Source organism: Panthera onca, chromosome B1 (assembly GCF_046562875.1).
Source record: "Panthera onca isolate mPanOnc1 chromosome B1, mPanOnc1 haplotype 2, whole genome shotgun sequence".
NCBI classification, from domain to species: Eukaryota; Metazoa; Chordata; class Mammalia; order Carnivora; family Felidae; genus Panthera; species Panthera onca.
In genome coordinates, this window is record NC_138342.1 from 43,225,065 (window position 1) to 43,242,232 (window position 17,168).

At 50.8% G+C, this 17,168-nt stretch overlaps 1 protein-coding gene across 4 annotated transcripts in view; it reads left to right on the forward strand.

The window, feature by feature from the left end:
* The first annotated feature begins 1,147 nt into the window (after positions 1-1,147).
* PDGFRA (platelet derived growth factor receptor alpha) overlaps positions 1,148-17,168 on the forward strand; it is a 51,006-nt gene continuing 34,985 nt past the window's right edge. The window contains exons 1-3 of one of the 4 annotated variants that reach the window (XM_060654995.3): positions 1,148-1,358; positions 11,327-11,387; positions 13,360-13,677. In XM_060654995.3, the coding sequence (XP_060510978.1) occupies positions 11,339-11,387; positions 13,360-13,677 (367 nt within the window). In that variant the 5' untranslated portion in view covers positions 1,148-1,358; positions 11,327-11,338. Of the gene's footprint in view, positions 1,359-1,976; positions 2,536-4,048; positions 4,200-4,823; positions 5,102-11,326; positions 11,388-13,359; positions 13,678-17,168 lie in introns of those variants that run through there. The other 3 variants (XM_060654997.3, XM_060654996.3, XM_060654998.3) reach the window with 3 other exon arrangements.

Genomic DNA, 17,168 nt, shown 5'->3' on the forward strand with positions numbered 1-17,168 from the left:
GGCCGCCCTAGCCGCTCTGAGAGTGTAGGTGGAGTGGGGGTGGGGATAAAAAACGACCCCCTCAATCCTACGGGAGAATTCAAAATTAGAGAAGGCGGGGAAGGTGAGCGCGCTCCCCTCCCCCTCCGTCACTTGGAAGCCCCACTCGGCCGGGTCTGGTTCCTGGAGCGTCAGCGCCCCCTTTCCTTCGCGAGCAGAATCGTTCTCTCCCAGTACCATCTCTTGCCTCGCGCCTTGGGTACAGGATTTGGGGCCCGCTCAACCCCAGGGCGGCAGTAAGGTCAGCCCAAAGCGGCAGGAGGGAACCCGCGGAGGTGAACCTTCCCTGAACGCGGAGGTGGCAGGTTTTTTGCAAATGATTCCTCGAACCGCCAAGCCCGAGCCTTTTTGTGTGCGTGATAGAAGCCAAGGCAACCTCCTCCAGATAACCCCCAAAACAAAGGCACGACAAGATAAGTCCTTCCGCGGGAGTAAAGGTCGTTCTGTCGGAGAAAGTTCCAAACCTACGCAGACCCTCGATTCTTTGTACCTTCTTTCAAACCCGTTTTCAAAGCAAAGCAAAAGAAAAACAAAGACCATCATCTTCATATTGGACTCCACAGTTTGCCTGCATCCCATTTAAGGACTGGCAGCTATCCGGCATTTGCCCTAAAAGACCCCAGGTTGTAAGGACGCCACCGCTGGGAGACCTCTCTCGACAGCCCCTCTATGCAGTTGGGCTAGGAATTTCTACAGAAGGCACATTCTCCATTCCAGATGTATACTCTTTCTGGGCATTAACTGCAATTTCACGAGTTCTTTTTTTCTCTTTCAAAGAGAATGCAAAGCAGTATAGCAACATAGGAAAATATCCCCCTAAGTCAGGAGGCAAACTCATTCTGGAATTGATGGGCAGTTTGTATTTTCACGAACCTCTTTCCCGGCAGAACATCAACACCTCCCCCTTCCACCACCCCCACCCCATCTGGTCTGCCTCTCTCCGCCCCCCCAGTTGTTGTCGAAGTCTGGGGGTTGGGGCTGGACCCCCTGATTGCGTAAGAGCGAAAGAGCGAAGGCGCAATCTGGCTGCGTGGAGAGTCAGAGCGCACGGAGTTCGAGAGAAACTTTTATTTTGAAGAGGCCAAAGGAGGGGGGGGGGCGCTTCATTTCCTGACAGCTATTTACTTAGAGCAAATGATTAGTTTTAGAAGGATGGACTATAACATTGAATCAATTACAAAACGCGGTTTTTGAGCCCATTACAGTTGGAGCTAGAGGGAGAAAAACAGGAGGGGACTACGGGAGAGGACTGCAAGCCGTGGACATACTTTTTACTCCATATGTAGGATTTTCATTACGCATTGACATAGGAGGAGAAGGTAAGAAAGGAGAAAAAAAAATGATTTTTGTTTCTAAGAGAAGTCCTTGATCAGGCCCTTTGGGCTAGCAGTGAAGTAACTTCACTCAAACTTTAGGCGATGAGGAAAAAAAAAAAAGGAGTTGAATTCCAACTGTGTGTCCAGAGTCATTTATTTTGAATAAACTTTACTTGGAGGAAAGATAACCATAGAGTTCGAAAGTCTAGGGATTTAAAAAAAAACCACATTTTCCAGACCTATTTTTAAAAAGCAGTGTTTTTCTAACAACTCTACAGTCTCCCAAAGAAATTGTTTAGGCTTACATTTTTGAGGTTTCTTTTGGGGCTGGGGGTGGTATCCGTGTATACCGGGACGAGCACCAAGTAATGCTGGGAGTGGGGGCAGAGGTGTTTGCCCTCTTCTTGGCAGTAGGTCCTGGAAGGCGACAGGTTTTTAATGAGTATTTTCATTCCTCGCCCGCGGTTTGGCGGGACAGCGCTGCAGCGGGTGGTGTGGAGCGCGGCAGGAGGACTGGGGGAGGTGGGGGGAGAAGAGCGCCGAGTGGGGCGCGTAAGGGGTTGCGAGGAGGGGAGGCGTGAAGGGCTTCGCAGGAGAGGGCCGGACCTTGGGTGGCAGCCGGGGGCACATGGCGCCGGCCGAGGGCGCGTAATTACTGGACGGCGCAGCGCCGGGTGCGAGCCGGGGCCAGACTCAGCACAACCGTGGCGGCTGCGAGAGGAGTAGAGGGGGCGCGGACGTGGGCGAGGGTTTGGGAGACTCCCCAGCTGTTTGCAGGATCGGTGAAGTGAGAAGGAGAGAGGGCGCCAGCCCCGCAGTGCGCTGGCGTTGCGCGCCCTAGCGCGGGGGCGAAGGCGGCGCGGGCGGGCGGGCAGACGGTCTGGAGTAATGACAAACACATTTGGCCCCGAGTGAAGAAGTCGTCGTCGCCTCGCATTCCAGCAAGTGGGATTTGAGGAATTTAGAACTGCGCTCCAAGGGGCCCTCCTTGTGCGCTGTGGTCCCCACCCCCACTCGTCTCTGCGCGCCCCCTTTCCTCGGTGGAATCATTTTTGCAAAGCCCGGGGCTCTGCTGCTGCCCAGTCCCAGCCACAGGAAGGAAAAAAGGAAGATTGCCAGAGAAGTGCAGAACTTCTGGGGAAGTTAGGGACGACTTGGAAGGGAGAGATTTGGTTCCCAGGTGAGAGAAAGATCGTACGGGAACCGCCCTCGCCACCTCTCTCCAGGCACCTGAGCTCTGGACCCCCCTCGCGGGTCCCTTGCCTCGCGGGGATGCGTGGCACTCGCCGCCTGCACTCGCCCTGCGCTGCTTCATCCTCGCCAGTGCCTGTGTCTATTCCAGTCCTTGCGCCGGCCTCCTTGCCAGCCTCGGAGCCGGCTCCTCGCGCCCCTCCCTCCTCCTCCGTCTGTCCCCTTGGAAATCGGCTTTTACTTGTGAGACTAACTTCCCCCGGCAGCGCCGGGGGAACGGGCGGCATACATTTAGCTCGGAAACAACTGGGATCAGCGGTTCTGTTCGAAAAGGGTCGCAGCCAGCTCAGAGCAAGAGGGACCCGAGCACGGCTGCCCTAGGGGCGAGTAACCGGGTTGCCTGGCCAGGTGTGCGGGAGCTGCCAGTGCTCTGGCCAGGCGTCTCCGACGGGAAGCAGTGCTGGGCTGCCTGAATGTCGGCTGTGCGTCTTTCCAGCAGCCGGAGCGCCCGTCCCTCTCTTCGCTTCCTTAGCCCTGCTAAGACCTCAGGATTTCGGAAGGCTTGCCTGGAAGAACGTGCCACTCACTCCCATCTCTCAGGGTGAGAGGCAAACCCGGGCTGGAGAGGGAGCGTGGATGGCCTTTATCAGGTCCGGACTGCCCAGAGCCCGGCCCAGCCGCCTGGAAAAGCCCTGGGCTGTGCCGTGTGGGAAATGGCTTTTTGGCTCCGCAGCCGAATTGCTCAACGTTTTGGACCGACTCGTCTCGCCGCAGTCGCTCCCAACCAGAACTAGGCAGCTTTTTAGAGCAGAGTGACATCGGGCAAACGGGGGAGACAATCGGCCGCACCGCTCTAGGGACTAACACCCCCCCCCCCCCTCGGGGCCCAGCGGGCGTCTGGGCAGCTGGAGGGGAGAGGTACTGCCGGTTTGCGCACTTCATCCGCAGTCGTGCTGGCTCGGGTTTTAACATCCCTCACCTTTACCCGCATCTGCCCCACTAGGATCCTAGCGCTGCGGCTTTGTGTCCCTTCCCTGTTTTCCTTTGCTCTTGGTTTCCTTCTTGCCACAATCCCATGATAAAGGGGGCCCTTCCACCGCTCCCGGACAGGCTAGGGCCCGTCCATCGTCGCTTTGACACCCTGGCTAGTCCCTGCTTCGAGGCTCTTGCACAGTCTTGCGTTTGGTTTGACCCAAATGTAGCTTGGGTGAGTCCCCAGAGCGGGTATGGGGGTGGGAGTGGGGGGCTGAGAGAGGAGGAAGAGGGGGGGAGGCACCGGGAAGGAGCGGGGAGCTGACCCTCGGCCCTTGCGCCAGTCCTTAGGTGGAAGCAGAACGCTGGCTCCCGGCCCCAGGTCTGCTTTCCTCCCGGGGCGCGGACTGGGGAGGGGAACAGGGGGAGGGGCATCGGGCCGGGCTTTCCAGCTGCAAACGCGTCTGGCGCCGAGGCGGGCCCGTTTTGTGCCTCCTGGGGACCGGCCGTGGGCGGCGCGCAGCGCCTGGACGCGTCCTGCGGACGTGGTGGCCAGCGCCTTCCTGCAGACTCCAGCGGGTGGGACTCCCTCTGGCCTCCGGGGAGCTGCGACAGGGTTACATGTTGCTGATGGACGAGTGGCAATTCTGGGGGAAAAGCTAAAAGCTCGGTGACTGAAAGGTGGGGCTCTCAACGTCCCTTGAATCTGGCTTCAAGGGGCCTACGCACAGCATCAGTCGTCGGGGTGTGAGGGGGGAGGTCCCGCGCGGGATGCAAGCTCTGGGCAAATTGCTTTGCCCCATTGCGCTCTAGTCCAGGCTCTGCCGGTCCCTGTGTTTTGCTGAAGTGGCTCTGCGGCATTTCCTTTTGTTTTAAACTGAACAGTAAGCCAGGAATCGGTTGGAAAAATAGGTTGGAGTAGCTAAAGAGGACCTTAGACTTGGGGCTCTCCCTCCCAGCCCACCGCAGTCTTCCCTTTCCCCTAGAAAGGGAAGCGAGGGGCGCAGGCGGGCGCGAGTGTGTGCTGGGCAGCGGGGACAGAGGCGACCATCGGGCAGGGGGGCGCAGGGGAAGCCGGGTTCTTGAAAGACGAGGGGTCGCAGTTTCAGCGCACCGCGGCCTTCTCCGAGCTGCCCGCGGCCGTGCCGCTTTTGGGCCCATAGGAGGCGCTGGCGCGCGACTGTAACCCTAAACCCCCCGGCCCCTCTCTCTCCACCCCGCCCGGCCCCTCTCCCTCCACCCCGACCGGCCCCCTCTCAGGTCTCAGCCGAAAACAATGCAAACGCCTAGCGTCGTGCCTAGGGCGCCGAGGCCGCTGCAGCTCTGAGGCCAGGAGCGCGACCGACAGGGACGCTAAACTCCGAGCGGGCGGTGGTCGCCACCAGCCCCGGGGCGACAGAGCGGCCCAGGGCGTGGGGGCGGCGGGAGGAGGAGCTGCGGGCGCCAGTTGTGGGGGCGGAGGGGCAGGAGGCTGGACGGTGCGGAACGTCCGCCGAAGGTGGTGGAGCTGCGGGGCAGGCTGCGCTGTCCGGGGACCGCGAGCCGGAGCCGCCGGCGGGCGAGCGGCGGAGCGGCCGAGCCGGGTAAGATTCTCGGGGCTGCTGCGCCCTCTAGCGGCCTTCCGGAGCGCGCCCGGTCCCGCTCTCCGCCAGCCTCGCGCGCTCCGCGCCGTGGCCGCGTCGGAGTTTCAGCGCTGAGCCCGAGGGCCGCGGGCCGACTGACCTTGTCACCCTTCCCACTGCCGGGGGCCTCGGATAGACGCCTGCAACACGGTGGGGCTCGGGAGGCTCGGGGTGGGGGGAGACTGAGGAGGGGCGGGAGGGGGCAGGGTGCAGGGTTTGGGGATAGGCTGGGGGCGTCGTAATGAATTAAGCGTGGGACAAGCGGAGGGAATGGAGGGGGTAGGGTTCCGGGCGCTGTTACCGGGTAGCCGCCGACTTTTGTTTTGAGGCCCCTCGCAAGGTCCGCTGCCGCGCGGGCGGCCCCTGGCTGTTTGTTTGTCTTACAACTCTGCGCTATTGAGCCACGGGAACAGTCGTTTCCAATCAGCCGAGGTTCCCGGCCGCGCGGCCGTCGCGGCCCCCGCCGGGCTGGTTTACGAGGGGTGACAATGGCCTGCGGACAAATCGGGCTGCGCGGGCCGGGCTACGGCGTCGCGGTCCCCACCCGGCGCGGCCCAGGTGGTGTCGCTTCTGCGGGTGGGTGCCATTCCCGGGGCGGGGACAGAGTGGGGGAAACAAAGCCCTGGATCACCCGAACTCCTCTCCAGTGGCTTCTCCTGCCGAACCCTCTGAACCTGTGCCGCCTGGGATGGCAGCGCTGTTTTCCGGGGCTCCCGAGGCCCCGCTGCCCCAGCGGATTCGTTCGCAGCGACGGTGCTGGTGCCTGTCCCTCACCGAATTTCTCCTGGGGCCCCGCGGACAATTAAGCTTTTTCGGCCGCAGTTTCCCTATTCCTGTTTCTATTCTGTGGGCTCCAAACTGAGGTCACCACGAAACCTAAAAGTACAACCCAAGAAAGGAAGAGATTGGAAGTTAAGATTTGGGATATTTTAGCACAGGACTTGTAGCCGCATCTGTCTCCGTGGACCCCGGGACGCATGTCCTTGGACCAACACTGTCATCTGCTGGCCGCACTTGAGAACTGCAACGACCCTCTGCTGGGGGTGGGGGGCGGCGGGGGGAAATGGGCTTCGCGGAGATTCTAAGCAAGTTGCGGCATCGGGAAGATGCATTTTCTGCCTGGTAGGACCCAAGCAGAAGATGATGACTGGTTTCCTTTTCCTATGAAGCGGCAAGAATCACTGGGCTGAGCACATTTATTTTGTGGACCTTTGTGTAGTTTTTTCGCCTTAGTTCATTCTTTGCATTTGTGTGATGAGCCAAGTACTGACCTACCACATCTGATTATCAGAGCCGACCTGTGAAGAAGTTGGGCAGATACTTGCATACCCCCCCACTTTTAAAAAATATTTATTTATTTTTAGGAGAGAGACAGAGTGTGAGCAAGGGGAGGGGCAGAGAGAGAGACAGAGGGAGACACCGAATCTGAAGCAGGCTCCAGGCTCTGAGCTGTCAGCACAGACAAGAGTGGGGCTCAAAGCCACTAATGGTGAGATCATGACCTGAGCCGAAGTCCGGCGCTTAACCTACTGGGCTACCCAGGCACCCCTTGCATGTCCCTTTATGAGTGAAGCCTTGGGGGTTGGGAGCTTGGTGACCTTGAGTTCGAGTGCCCTGAAACTTACTACACCCAGGTTATCCCATTAGGAGTCACACCAGTTTGATGGCTATCAGAAGGAAGTGTCATTTTAGTGTCCCGTGGTTCAATATCTGATGCAGGAAGAGTAGAAAGGTTTATGAGCTCAGATTGTCCGGTAAAATGCTCCCACTTAAAAATACTCCAGCCAACACCCATCCCCGGAATGTCCCACGGAGCTCAGAGAGATCAGAACAACAAAACAGGCTCTGGTGGGGTGCAGATCCTGGCGAACACACCCTCCATGAAACGCCACCAATGTAGCCCAGCATTTGGATTGCCTGGGCTGATGTTACCAGACAGAGCAGAACATTTGTCACAGGGAAAAAGCAGGATATGTAATTTTCACAGTTAGAATTAACTTAGAGCTGAAATTAACCGAACCTCCGAAATTCGAATCTTATAGCCGTCAGTGGCTTTGGGGACTGTGAGAGTCTCCTGTGGCCTTTAATCATGCTAGGGTGGGGTGAAATTCAGTATTCAGTGGCTTTGCAGTCGGCTACACTGAGCAGTTGGTGATCGGGAAGCTAGCTCTCTGGCTTTCTGAGAATAAGATCATGCTCTTACTTCCGGAAATAGTGCCCGTGTTCTGTTTACTCTCTAGCTTAGTATGTTGTCTTTGATGATTGAGTCTCACTTAATGGCTCTTTCACTTCTGTTTGCAGGGACAGAGGTGCCAAGTTGTTAAACAATAGCGGCTCCAAACAGATTTCTTTTTCTGTTTTCATGACTGTATATGTAGGTTCCTGTTAAAACAGCTTGGCTAGTTCATCGGGCCTTCACGGAACCCGAGTTTAGATCCACTTGTCCACTATGCAGGTGATGCAGGGCAAGTCGAATGACCCCTGGGCCTGACTTTCTCAGTATGTAGACGTGGAAGTCAGCCCTCTGACATCCCTGTCATCTAAAACATCTTCAGAGTCTGCAGGAGGAGTCCGTATAAAAACCCCATAGCTGCAGTTTTCAAAGCACTTTTGACTAAACTCTGTAATTCAGTCCTTATGATAATGTAGTAAGGCAAGCCAGGAAGTCAGGTGTTACTAGTTCCCCTTTATGGAAGAAGAGCCCGAGGTTCAGAGAGAGGGACTGAGTGTCCGATGTGGGATGAGCCTAGTCCAGAGCAATTTCCATCATGCTTCTGAGAGAAGGAGAGAGACAAAAAAGTGTGAAGGAACCACAGGTCACTAGCCTGACAGTGAACGTGGCAGACCTCTCTTTCCCCTGTTTATTTCTCTAACTCTCGGTTTTGCTTCTTTTGCGTTGTGGCTATAGAGGTCGGAGGCTGAAACCCAACCTGTAGTTGGCACAAGAGATAGGATTCTGATTTTTTAAAAACCAGATTTGGATGAAGTTCCTCCTCGTGAAGTGATTTGTTCTTGCTGACTCCTAATATGCCAGGTTTCTCTGACATAAGCATGACCTCACTTGCTTCTGTGCGCACATCTGACTTTTGGGCCAGCTGCAGGATAGAGGTTACTGATTGAGGGTGAGCCTTTACACCCAGAGGAGGTAGAAAAGTGCCAGAAACAGCAAGCCGGCCTCCCAGAGAGTCTCACTGCAGGACCAATAGGTAGGGAGCCCTCCACCCTCTCGTATTTTCCATTACCTCCCCATAGGGCACACACTGTGCGATTATTCACTAGTAAATTGTCTTGAGTTACCGATGAGTAACGACATGAAACTTCACAAATGCCCTAGGTTTCTAGCCAGAGAACTACGTTTATCAGAGAAGGGAGTTTGCAATCTGCAGCAAACACATGTTGATTCTCAGTATTCGCATCATTATCGCTGGCTCGGAGGCCCTGTTTTCATTGCCCACTTTGTATGTCAGTAAATAACCCTCTCTGGCAACAGGTCTGCCGTATCTGCGTGCACAGAAGGAAATCTGGTGGGGCTGGGCCAGGGCAAAACGCTCCTCGGAGCCTGCCCTATAAAAGCAGCGAGCCCTTCTCTTAAGCTCGGGAATGCTTTAAAGATGCATCATTGGCAAGCCGTGCTAAAGAAATACAGGATATAAATGTGATAAAACCCAAGACATCAAGCTGGCTCTGGAGGGCTCCTTTGAAGTTCGCTAAGTGGATTATCAGTGGGAGGCTGATATTTATATGTACAAACATACAGGCCGTTACTGCTAATTGTGGTACGTCAGGCTGGCCGGGCTGGCTCTGGGGCCCGCTGTGCCCGTCACCACAGCAGTGAGGAAACCCTGCAACCCCCCCGGGCACATGCCAGGATCCGCAGAAGCCATCAGCGAGCCAGCATTGTGCAAATTGCATTTGGGTTCACAGCCCTGCAATTGTACTTCTCTCGCTGGGGTGAGCAGAGAAGGAAAGCCGGGCCCCAATTTGCATTAGGAAATAGTGTTGGGCGGGGGAAGGAGGGGACCCACAAGACCGAAACCCTGACCTTTCCTTGAGGGAGACCATATGGTGAATTGGAGAGAGCATGGCTTTTGTGTCACATAGACTTCGGGTTAGAATTCTGGCTTTATCACCAGCTGTGTGACTTGGGGTGAGTTGCTAAACTTCCCTGAGCCTCAGCTGGCCCTTCTTAAAATTAAATATGTGTCAAGGTTATTATTTTTTTAAAAAAATTTTTAATGTTTATTTATTTTTGAGAGACAGAAACAGAGCACGAGTGGGGGAGGCGCAGGGAGAGAGGGAGACAGAATCTGAAGCAGGCTCCAGGCTCTGAGCTGTCAGCACGGAGCCTGACACGGAGCTCGAACTTACAAACGGCGAGATCGTGACCTCAGCTAAAGTTGCACCCTCAAGCGACTGAGCCACCCAGGCGTCCCTCAAAGTTATTACGTTATTATTAACAGACACGACATAATGACAGCTTTGGCTTAGTAAATATTTGTTTCTCATTCCTGCCTTGGAGAGAACAGAATTATTGTTTTTTTTCCTGTCTACCCCCACCCCCACACACACCATGGTTACCAGCATTCTGCCTTTCACTCTTTCTTCCTCCTGGTAGAATTCAGTGAAGCAGAAATCCGGTTTGTGCATATGGGTCACCTTAAAGCAGAAATACATGATCAGACTCGCCCAGAAATGACTAGGCTGTTATCTGCTGGATCTTTTCCAACCAACCAACCAACCAAACAAACAAACAAAAACAAACCCCCACAAAACTACAGGCGCTTAACACAGGCATACATTGAATTTCTCTTTTTTGTTGTGGTTGGTTGGTTTGTTTTAAGCCAATTTACTCAGGAATCGTAAACACACATCTTCGTTTCCAAAGCCCATGATGGAACCAGTTAAATCCCATGAACTCCTTCCACTGCATGCTTGGGGTTTTGAGCAACTCAGGGGCCCAGTACATCCCCGGCCAAGGCTTCGGTGACTTTTTTATGGCATATCATAAAGCTTGCACCCCTGCCCGGGGCCCCTCAGCGGGGCCTCTCCAGTTGAAACTTGGGTTCACGGTTCTTCCCCTAACTGCAGTCAGATCACTTTATCAGTGATGTCATGTGGGCAGTGAAGGGGGAGATAAAATAAGGTAAGCGGGATGTGCATGAAAAGGAAGAGATAAGGAAAAGGGGGCCTTTTCAGAGGATTGCCCAGAATAGGCTGTTCAGTGGTTTCACCTCGGGGCTGCCTTGATCCTTCTTTAATGTTTCCCTGCTTTCCTGGTTTGTGTCTCCTGGACGTTCAGTTTCAGTCTCTCTCCCCACTTCTGTCTTCCCCTGCTCACATTTTGTGGCAGGAGGTTGGAGTCGAAGACTTGGTTTCTGCAGCTACTGTCACCCGATTGTGAGAATCACTCGTTGGTCTCTGGTGCATTTTATCGTGTGGTTTCCTGCGTCCTTGGAAAAAACGGGCATTTAGTCATGCTTTCCTCTCCCGTGTCCTCTCCCTGCTTCACCTGCTTTACTGCGCCATCCACTCCCACGTCCTGGGCTTCGGGTGCCTCGTTTAGCCCCACTGAGGTGCAGCAGGCCCCCGGGGGAACACGGGCCGGGAGCCCAAGGCCTGAGCCTGGTCCGGGTCTGTGCACGGCAGAGTGACATCGTCTAAGTGACGTGGGTTAGTGGGGCTTTCACAAACCCTAGATCAGAAAGGCTTGTCAGTATGGAGATATTTGTTGTAGCCCAAGCATCTCTTGCAGAGCTTGTAGATGATGTGAGCTTCATGTACTTTCTGTAGCGAAACACAAAGCAAAGGACAACCTGTTTTGAGTGAAAACAGCTCCAGTTTGGAAGTTGCGTAAATAGATGTGCTCGTGTTTCACAGTCTTAATTTAAATGGCTTAAAAGGAACAGTTGTCCTACACTCTTGGACGCATTCTAAGACCGTAAAGCAAGGCTTTTTGGAATTCGAGAGCCACACGCAATCAAAAAGGGATTCAGCTTCAGGTGGTTTCTGCATGATCTTGGGGTCCCATCGGACTATGCGATGACCATTTTAACCATGAATCTTAGATCGAGGTGTTTTTCACTATAACGATGCTGTTAACATGTTCCATACTGCAAAGCACAAGAAAGAGGCTTACCAGTCATTTTATTGGCTAATGCTGTTTCTGTTTGACTTTTGATTTTCCAGTTTTCCAGAATTATGGGGACTTCCCACCTGGCGCTCCTGGTGTTAGTCTGTCTCCTCACAGGTATGGGTCCCAGTTCTCCTCGAGTTCCTTGTTCTGGGGGAAGCCTTGCTTTCCAAGTTCTCTGCTCCGGGAGTGTTATTACCTGTACTCTGCAAACACAGTCCACAAGAGTGAAGGAAAGCAGAAAATTGTGAGAAGTTATCTAGAATGACCACAAACCTCCAGTCCCTTCTGCTGTATCGCACTAATTCCAGTTCAAAAAGAATGCTCGCCAGTGGCAACTTTAGCGTATGTGTGATCCTGGCCTTGAATCGTGGGAGAAATGATAGCCTAAATTTCCCCACTGTTTTTTATTTTTCCTGGGACATGGATCTCCAGTAAAGGGGATCAGAGACCTTCAAGAGTGTTCAAAAGAAATAAACAATGGAAACTTCTTTACAGGAAATCGTACCTGTCTTTTTAAAAAAAATTTTTTTTTTTTTAACGTTTTTTAATTTTTGAGACAGAGAGCGACAGAGCATGAACGGGGGAGGGTCAGAGAGAGGGAGACACAGAATCTGAAACAGGCTCCAGGCTCCAACCTGTCAGCACAGAGCCCGACGCGGGGCTCGAACTCACGGACCGCGAGATCATGACCTGAGCCAAAGTCGGCCGCTTAACCGACTAAGCCACCCAGGCGCCCCTAAATCATACCTGTCTTAAGTGGAAGATGCTTAAATTGCTGGAAAAATCTTAGAGCTGCCTTTTGCCTTCGAATCTAATTGGTAGACTGTTTGACTCTTGGGTAATCTTACTAATGCTTTTCTACCAGGAGGATACTACTTGGACCATTGGCTGAAATGCTGACTGGGAATTTTTAGTTTCCATCCAGATCTTTATACATCACAGATGTTCATCACAAACCCAATGTTTTCCTCGTCTGAGGAGTTAACTTAAGTCTGTTCGTGTCTGTAGGGCTTATCTATAAGGGCATGTTAGAAATGAGCGGTTTGGCAGTTCTAAACTCCAGCAGGAATATGCCGCCTTCAGGATAGAGGTGACCAGATCCACTTACGACTTCTGCCGTAAGCTGCAGGAATCCTAGTGGGCACATAAGTGAAGTTGGGTGGGATTCCCACACTGGGCTCCGAAGGAGATAAGAGGCCACTGATGAACAATTAAGCCATAATATCTCTTCTATCAGTTTTATAGACAGAGACAGCTAGGCTGAAATTTTAGGTTGTAAGATGAACCTAGAGTTTTCACTCTTGGACTTCATGTATTCTTACCTTTTTTTTAAGTTTATTTATTTTGAGAGAGTGAGAGAGAGAGAGATCAGGGGAGGAGCAGAGAGAGGAAGAGAGAGAATCCCCAGCAGGATCCGCGCTGTCAGCATAGAGCCTGACATGGGGCTCGAACTCACCAACGGTGAGATCATGACCTGAGCCCAAATCAAGAGTGAGACACTTAACCGACTGAGATACCTAGGTGCCCCTGCGTATTCTTACTTTTTAAATTAGAATCTACATCATCCGGCTTGGGTTTCTGGGAAGTCATTAGAGGGAAGGCACGCCAGAGTGTCGTGAGAAATGGAAACCGTGTAATTCTTGAGCACAAATCTGCCTTGTGCTTTGTTCGGTCTCCCTGGTCCTGTTCTCATCCTGTTTCTTACTAAGGGAAACCTCCACAGGGAGTGTGGACGATAAAGAACATGTATGTGCTTCAGCCTATGCCATCTTGGGATATTTTATGGTCACCCATGACCGTGTAAAATACGGAATTGGGATCAGATGTCCTCTCTCCATTTGAGTGTTTGGAGGGGTGAATCTAGGGGTTGGGGGGGGGGTGCTGTTGAGGCCTTTGGAGCATTCGCTGCTCTCGGCAGATGCAGTGGCCGTTATAATGGGGGGCCTTTCATGGGCATCCAGGCTAACGGATTTTTGCGGAGAAATGGTCATTGTTCGTATAAGCTGCTACTGTTGTTTCTGTCAGTTCTCTGGGTGAGACTGTCCTTTCTGGCTGCATCCTATTCAGAGCATGTTTCCTTTTACAGGACCGAGCCTAATCTCCTGCCAGCTTTCATTACCCTCTATCCTTCCAAACGAAAATGAAAAGGTCGTGCAGCTGAATTCCTCCTTTTCTCTGCAATGCTTTGGGGAGAGTGAAGTGAGCTGGCAGTACCCCATGTCTGAAGAAGAGAACCCCAATGTGGAAGTCAGAAATGAAGAAAACAACAGTGGCCTTTTTGTGACGGTGCTGGAAGTGGTCAATGCGTCGGCGGCCCACACGGGACTGTACACTTGCTATTACAACCACACTCAGACGGACGAAAACGAGATCGAAGGCAGGCGCATTTACATCTATGTCCCAGGTGAGCTGTGGTGGGTCCCCTGGGCCAAGCTTCTGGCCCCGTCTCTCCTGTTAACTGTATTCAAGTTTTAAAAAATACAAAAATAATAAATACCTATTGGAGAAAATGTGAAAAACACAAGAGGACGCACAACGGTCAAGGTCATTTGTGACGCCGTTACCAAGAAATATGTATCATAAACATTTTGGAAGTGTGTTAAGTTTTGGAAATCATTTTCATTATGGCACATCTTTCTTTTTTTTTTTTTGGCATTGTGCAAAAACAGCTGAAATGTACTCATTTCTGTTCAACCAAGTTTGACAAATATCTGCTGTTTATTTATTGCGTGTCAGGCACTATGCCAAGTGTTGGGGACGCAGAAATTAGGTAGGTCCTCTCTTGGAGCTGCTTGTAGTTCATTATAATAGCTTCCAAATAACCGGGCTATTTTTCAGATTGAATAAAACATATATTTACTCTTGATTAATTAGATGGGCTTTTTTTTTTTCTTTTTAATTAAAATTTGGGGGCAAATTCCATACTAATGATGTTGTCTCCTGACCTGTGAGATGCAGACGGCAAGATAGGAGTAAGACGGGATTAAACACGCTAGGGTTTGATTAGGGGAGAAGCCTGTGGGAGAAAATGGGGAGGGGGGGACGCCGCAGAGCCTGCAAGGGCTCTCTGCCAGCACTGTATGCGTGACTCTGAAAGGAGGAGAGAGGGAAGGAAGGTGGGGTAGATGAGTCGGGGGAACTCTGTGGAAAGGAAGTCTGGGAGTCCTGCAGCCTACGGAGCCCCAGTTCCACGCAGTCTGTGGCTGTGGCTGGCCACACCTCCGGAGGGCGTGGCCTTGGCTTGTGATGGATTTCAGGGCCTGCCCCCCTACAGTGGAAGATTGTGTGGCTCTTTCTCACAGCAGCCCTGTGAATCAGCTAGGCTTAGCTATGAACTTGAGGTTCATTTGGTTTACCACCCACCTGGCATTCCTCGTAATGATCTAAATCTAAATCTGTATATATGTCTCTATCTGTATCTGCATCTTTGTCTATATCTCTATCTAAATCTATATCATGTATATCATGTATATCTGTATCCATCTATATCTGTACCTATATCTGTATCTGTATCTATACCTTTATGTCTATATCCATATCCATATCTGTGTATCTGTATCTGTACCTGTATTGGGTACCTGGGTGGTTCCGTTGGTTGAGCATCTGACTCTTCATTTCAACTCAGGTCATGATCTCACAGTTCCTGGGATTGAATGCCCCACCTCCAGCTCTTGCGCTGACAGCACAGAGCCTGCTTGGGATTCTCTCTCTCCTTCTCTCTGCCCCTCTCTTGCTTGCACGCTCTTTTCAAATAAACTTAAAAAAAAAAAATTACATCAGTATTGGAGTGCCTGGGTAGCCCAGTCGGTTAAGCGTCCGACTTCGGCTCAGGTCATGATCTTGTGGTTCATGAGTTCGAGCCCCACATCGGGCTCTGTGCTGACAGCTCAGAGCCTGGGGCCTGCTTCAGATTCTGTGTCTCCCTCTCTCTCTGCTCCTCCCCTGCTCGTGTTCTGCCTCTCTCTCTCTCTCCCCTTCAAAAATAAATAAAAACGCTGAAAACAATTTTTAAATTACATCAGTATCTATATTTATGTATTTGTACCTGTGTCTGTACTTAGATCTGTATTTAGATATACTTAGATAAGACTTAGATTTGTACCAATATCTATATCTGTATATATTGGCTTCTACGAGGATAGTTGTTAGAGGAAGGACCATGATGTTTTTTAAACATTGCATAGCAAAAATAAATAAATAAATAAATAAATAAATAAATAAATAAAAATAAACATTGCATAGCTAGTGCATAATGGTAGGGAAGCTGTGCATTTTATTTATTTATTTATTTATTTTAATTTTTTTTTTTTTTAACGTTTATTTATTTTTGAGACCGAGAGAGACAGAGCATGAACGGGGAGGGTCAGAGAGAGGGAGACACAGAATCTGAAACAGGCTCCAGGCTCTGAGCTGTCCTCACAGAGCCCGACGCGGAGCTCGAACTCACGGACCGCGAGATCATGACCTGAGCCGAAGTCGGCCGCTTAACCGACTGAGCCACCCAGGCGCCCCAGGAAGCTGTGCATTTTAAAGGGAGCCGTGGCTCATGTGTTATGGATACCAAGTATATATCTTAACCTGAAATGAATTCGGAGTTTTGTTCGCTGAAATCTTTACTAACAAGGTTCAAGGATTTGGAACTCTGAACACAAATTCAAGTAATGGCAATCTTCGTATGTGATTTAAAGGAACTAGAGCTAGAGTTCTTGGCCTTAAAACAAACATACGAATATTGATAACTCTTACCATCCTGTTTTGGCAGAGGTGAAATAAGGTGGTCTCCGAAGTACGTCTTCCTATTTTCCCATCTTTTCAAGTTTTTTTTTTTTTTTTTTTTTTAAGTCAGCTACTCTTCTTCTCTGTAACTGTGGGCACTTCACGGATCTAGACCCTGTTCACTTCTTTCACGACACTCTTATCTATCTGAACCTTCCTTCCTAACAATAAAAGGTTTTGTTTTAAGAAAGGTAGGTATTCAGAACTATCACCCCAGCTTTGTGCACACATAAATGCCCCTTGCTTTGAAGAGAATGGTCGGAATGTGGGCTTGTTAAAGTTATATATGAGTCCTGGAGTTTTGATCACCTAAGCTTGTCTAAAAATTCTTGTTCCTCCCCCACCCCCAGCACAAACATCACCCAAGTAGGCCCTGCACTGGTGTCAGTTAGAGATCTTTTTATTTGTAGTCGTGGGGAGTAAGGGGCCCTTCTGAAACTGATGTTTGAGTCTCTTAGTACTTTGTACCGTGGTAGCCTCCATAGCTGGCTTTCTTTTGAAAATAAAATTCTCAGGTTATGGAATTATAAATTTTATTTGTTACTTGACAGATTATTACTTATTTATTTTTAATGTTTATTTACTTATTTTTGAGAGAGGAAAAGAGTGCACACACAGGGGAGGGGTAGAGAGAGAGGGAGACAGAATCCGAAACAGGCTCCAAGCTCTGAGCTGTCAGCACAGAGCCTGACACAGGGCTCGAACTCATGGACCACGAGATCATGACCTGAGCCAAACCTTAATGGACTAAGCCACCTAGGTGCCCCATTGATAGATTATTTTTTAATAGACAACTTTCAGTATTGCTTTTCAATGATACTACCTATAGGCAATAAGAATTTTTGAAATCATGAATATTTTCTCTTGTTTTGAATAGACTTGATTATTGATCGTGTTTTTAGTAGTGTTTAAATTTTGATTGCAACATATTTATATTTATCACCAGTCTTTTTTATTGGAGTATAGGCAATTTGGTGTTGTTCATACTTTATTTTTTGTTTTATTTTATTATTTTTAAAAAAATTTTTAAATGTTTGTTTTTGAGAGAGAGAGAGCAGGAGCAGACAGGGGAGGGGCAGAGAGAGAGAGACACACACAGGATCTGAAGAAGACTCCAGC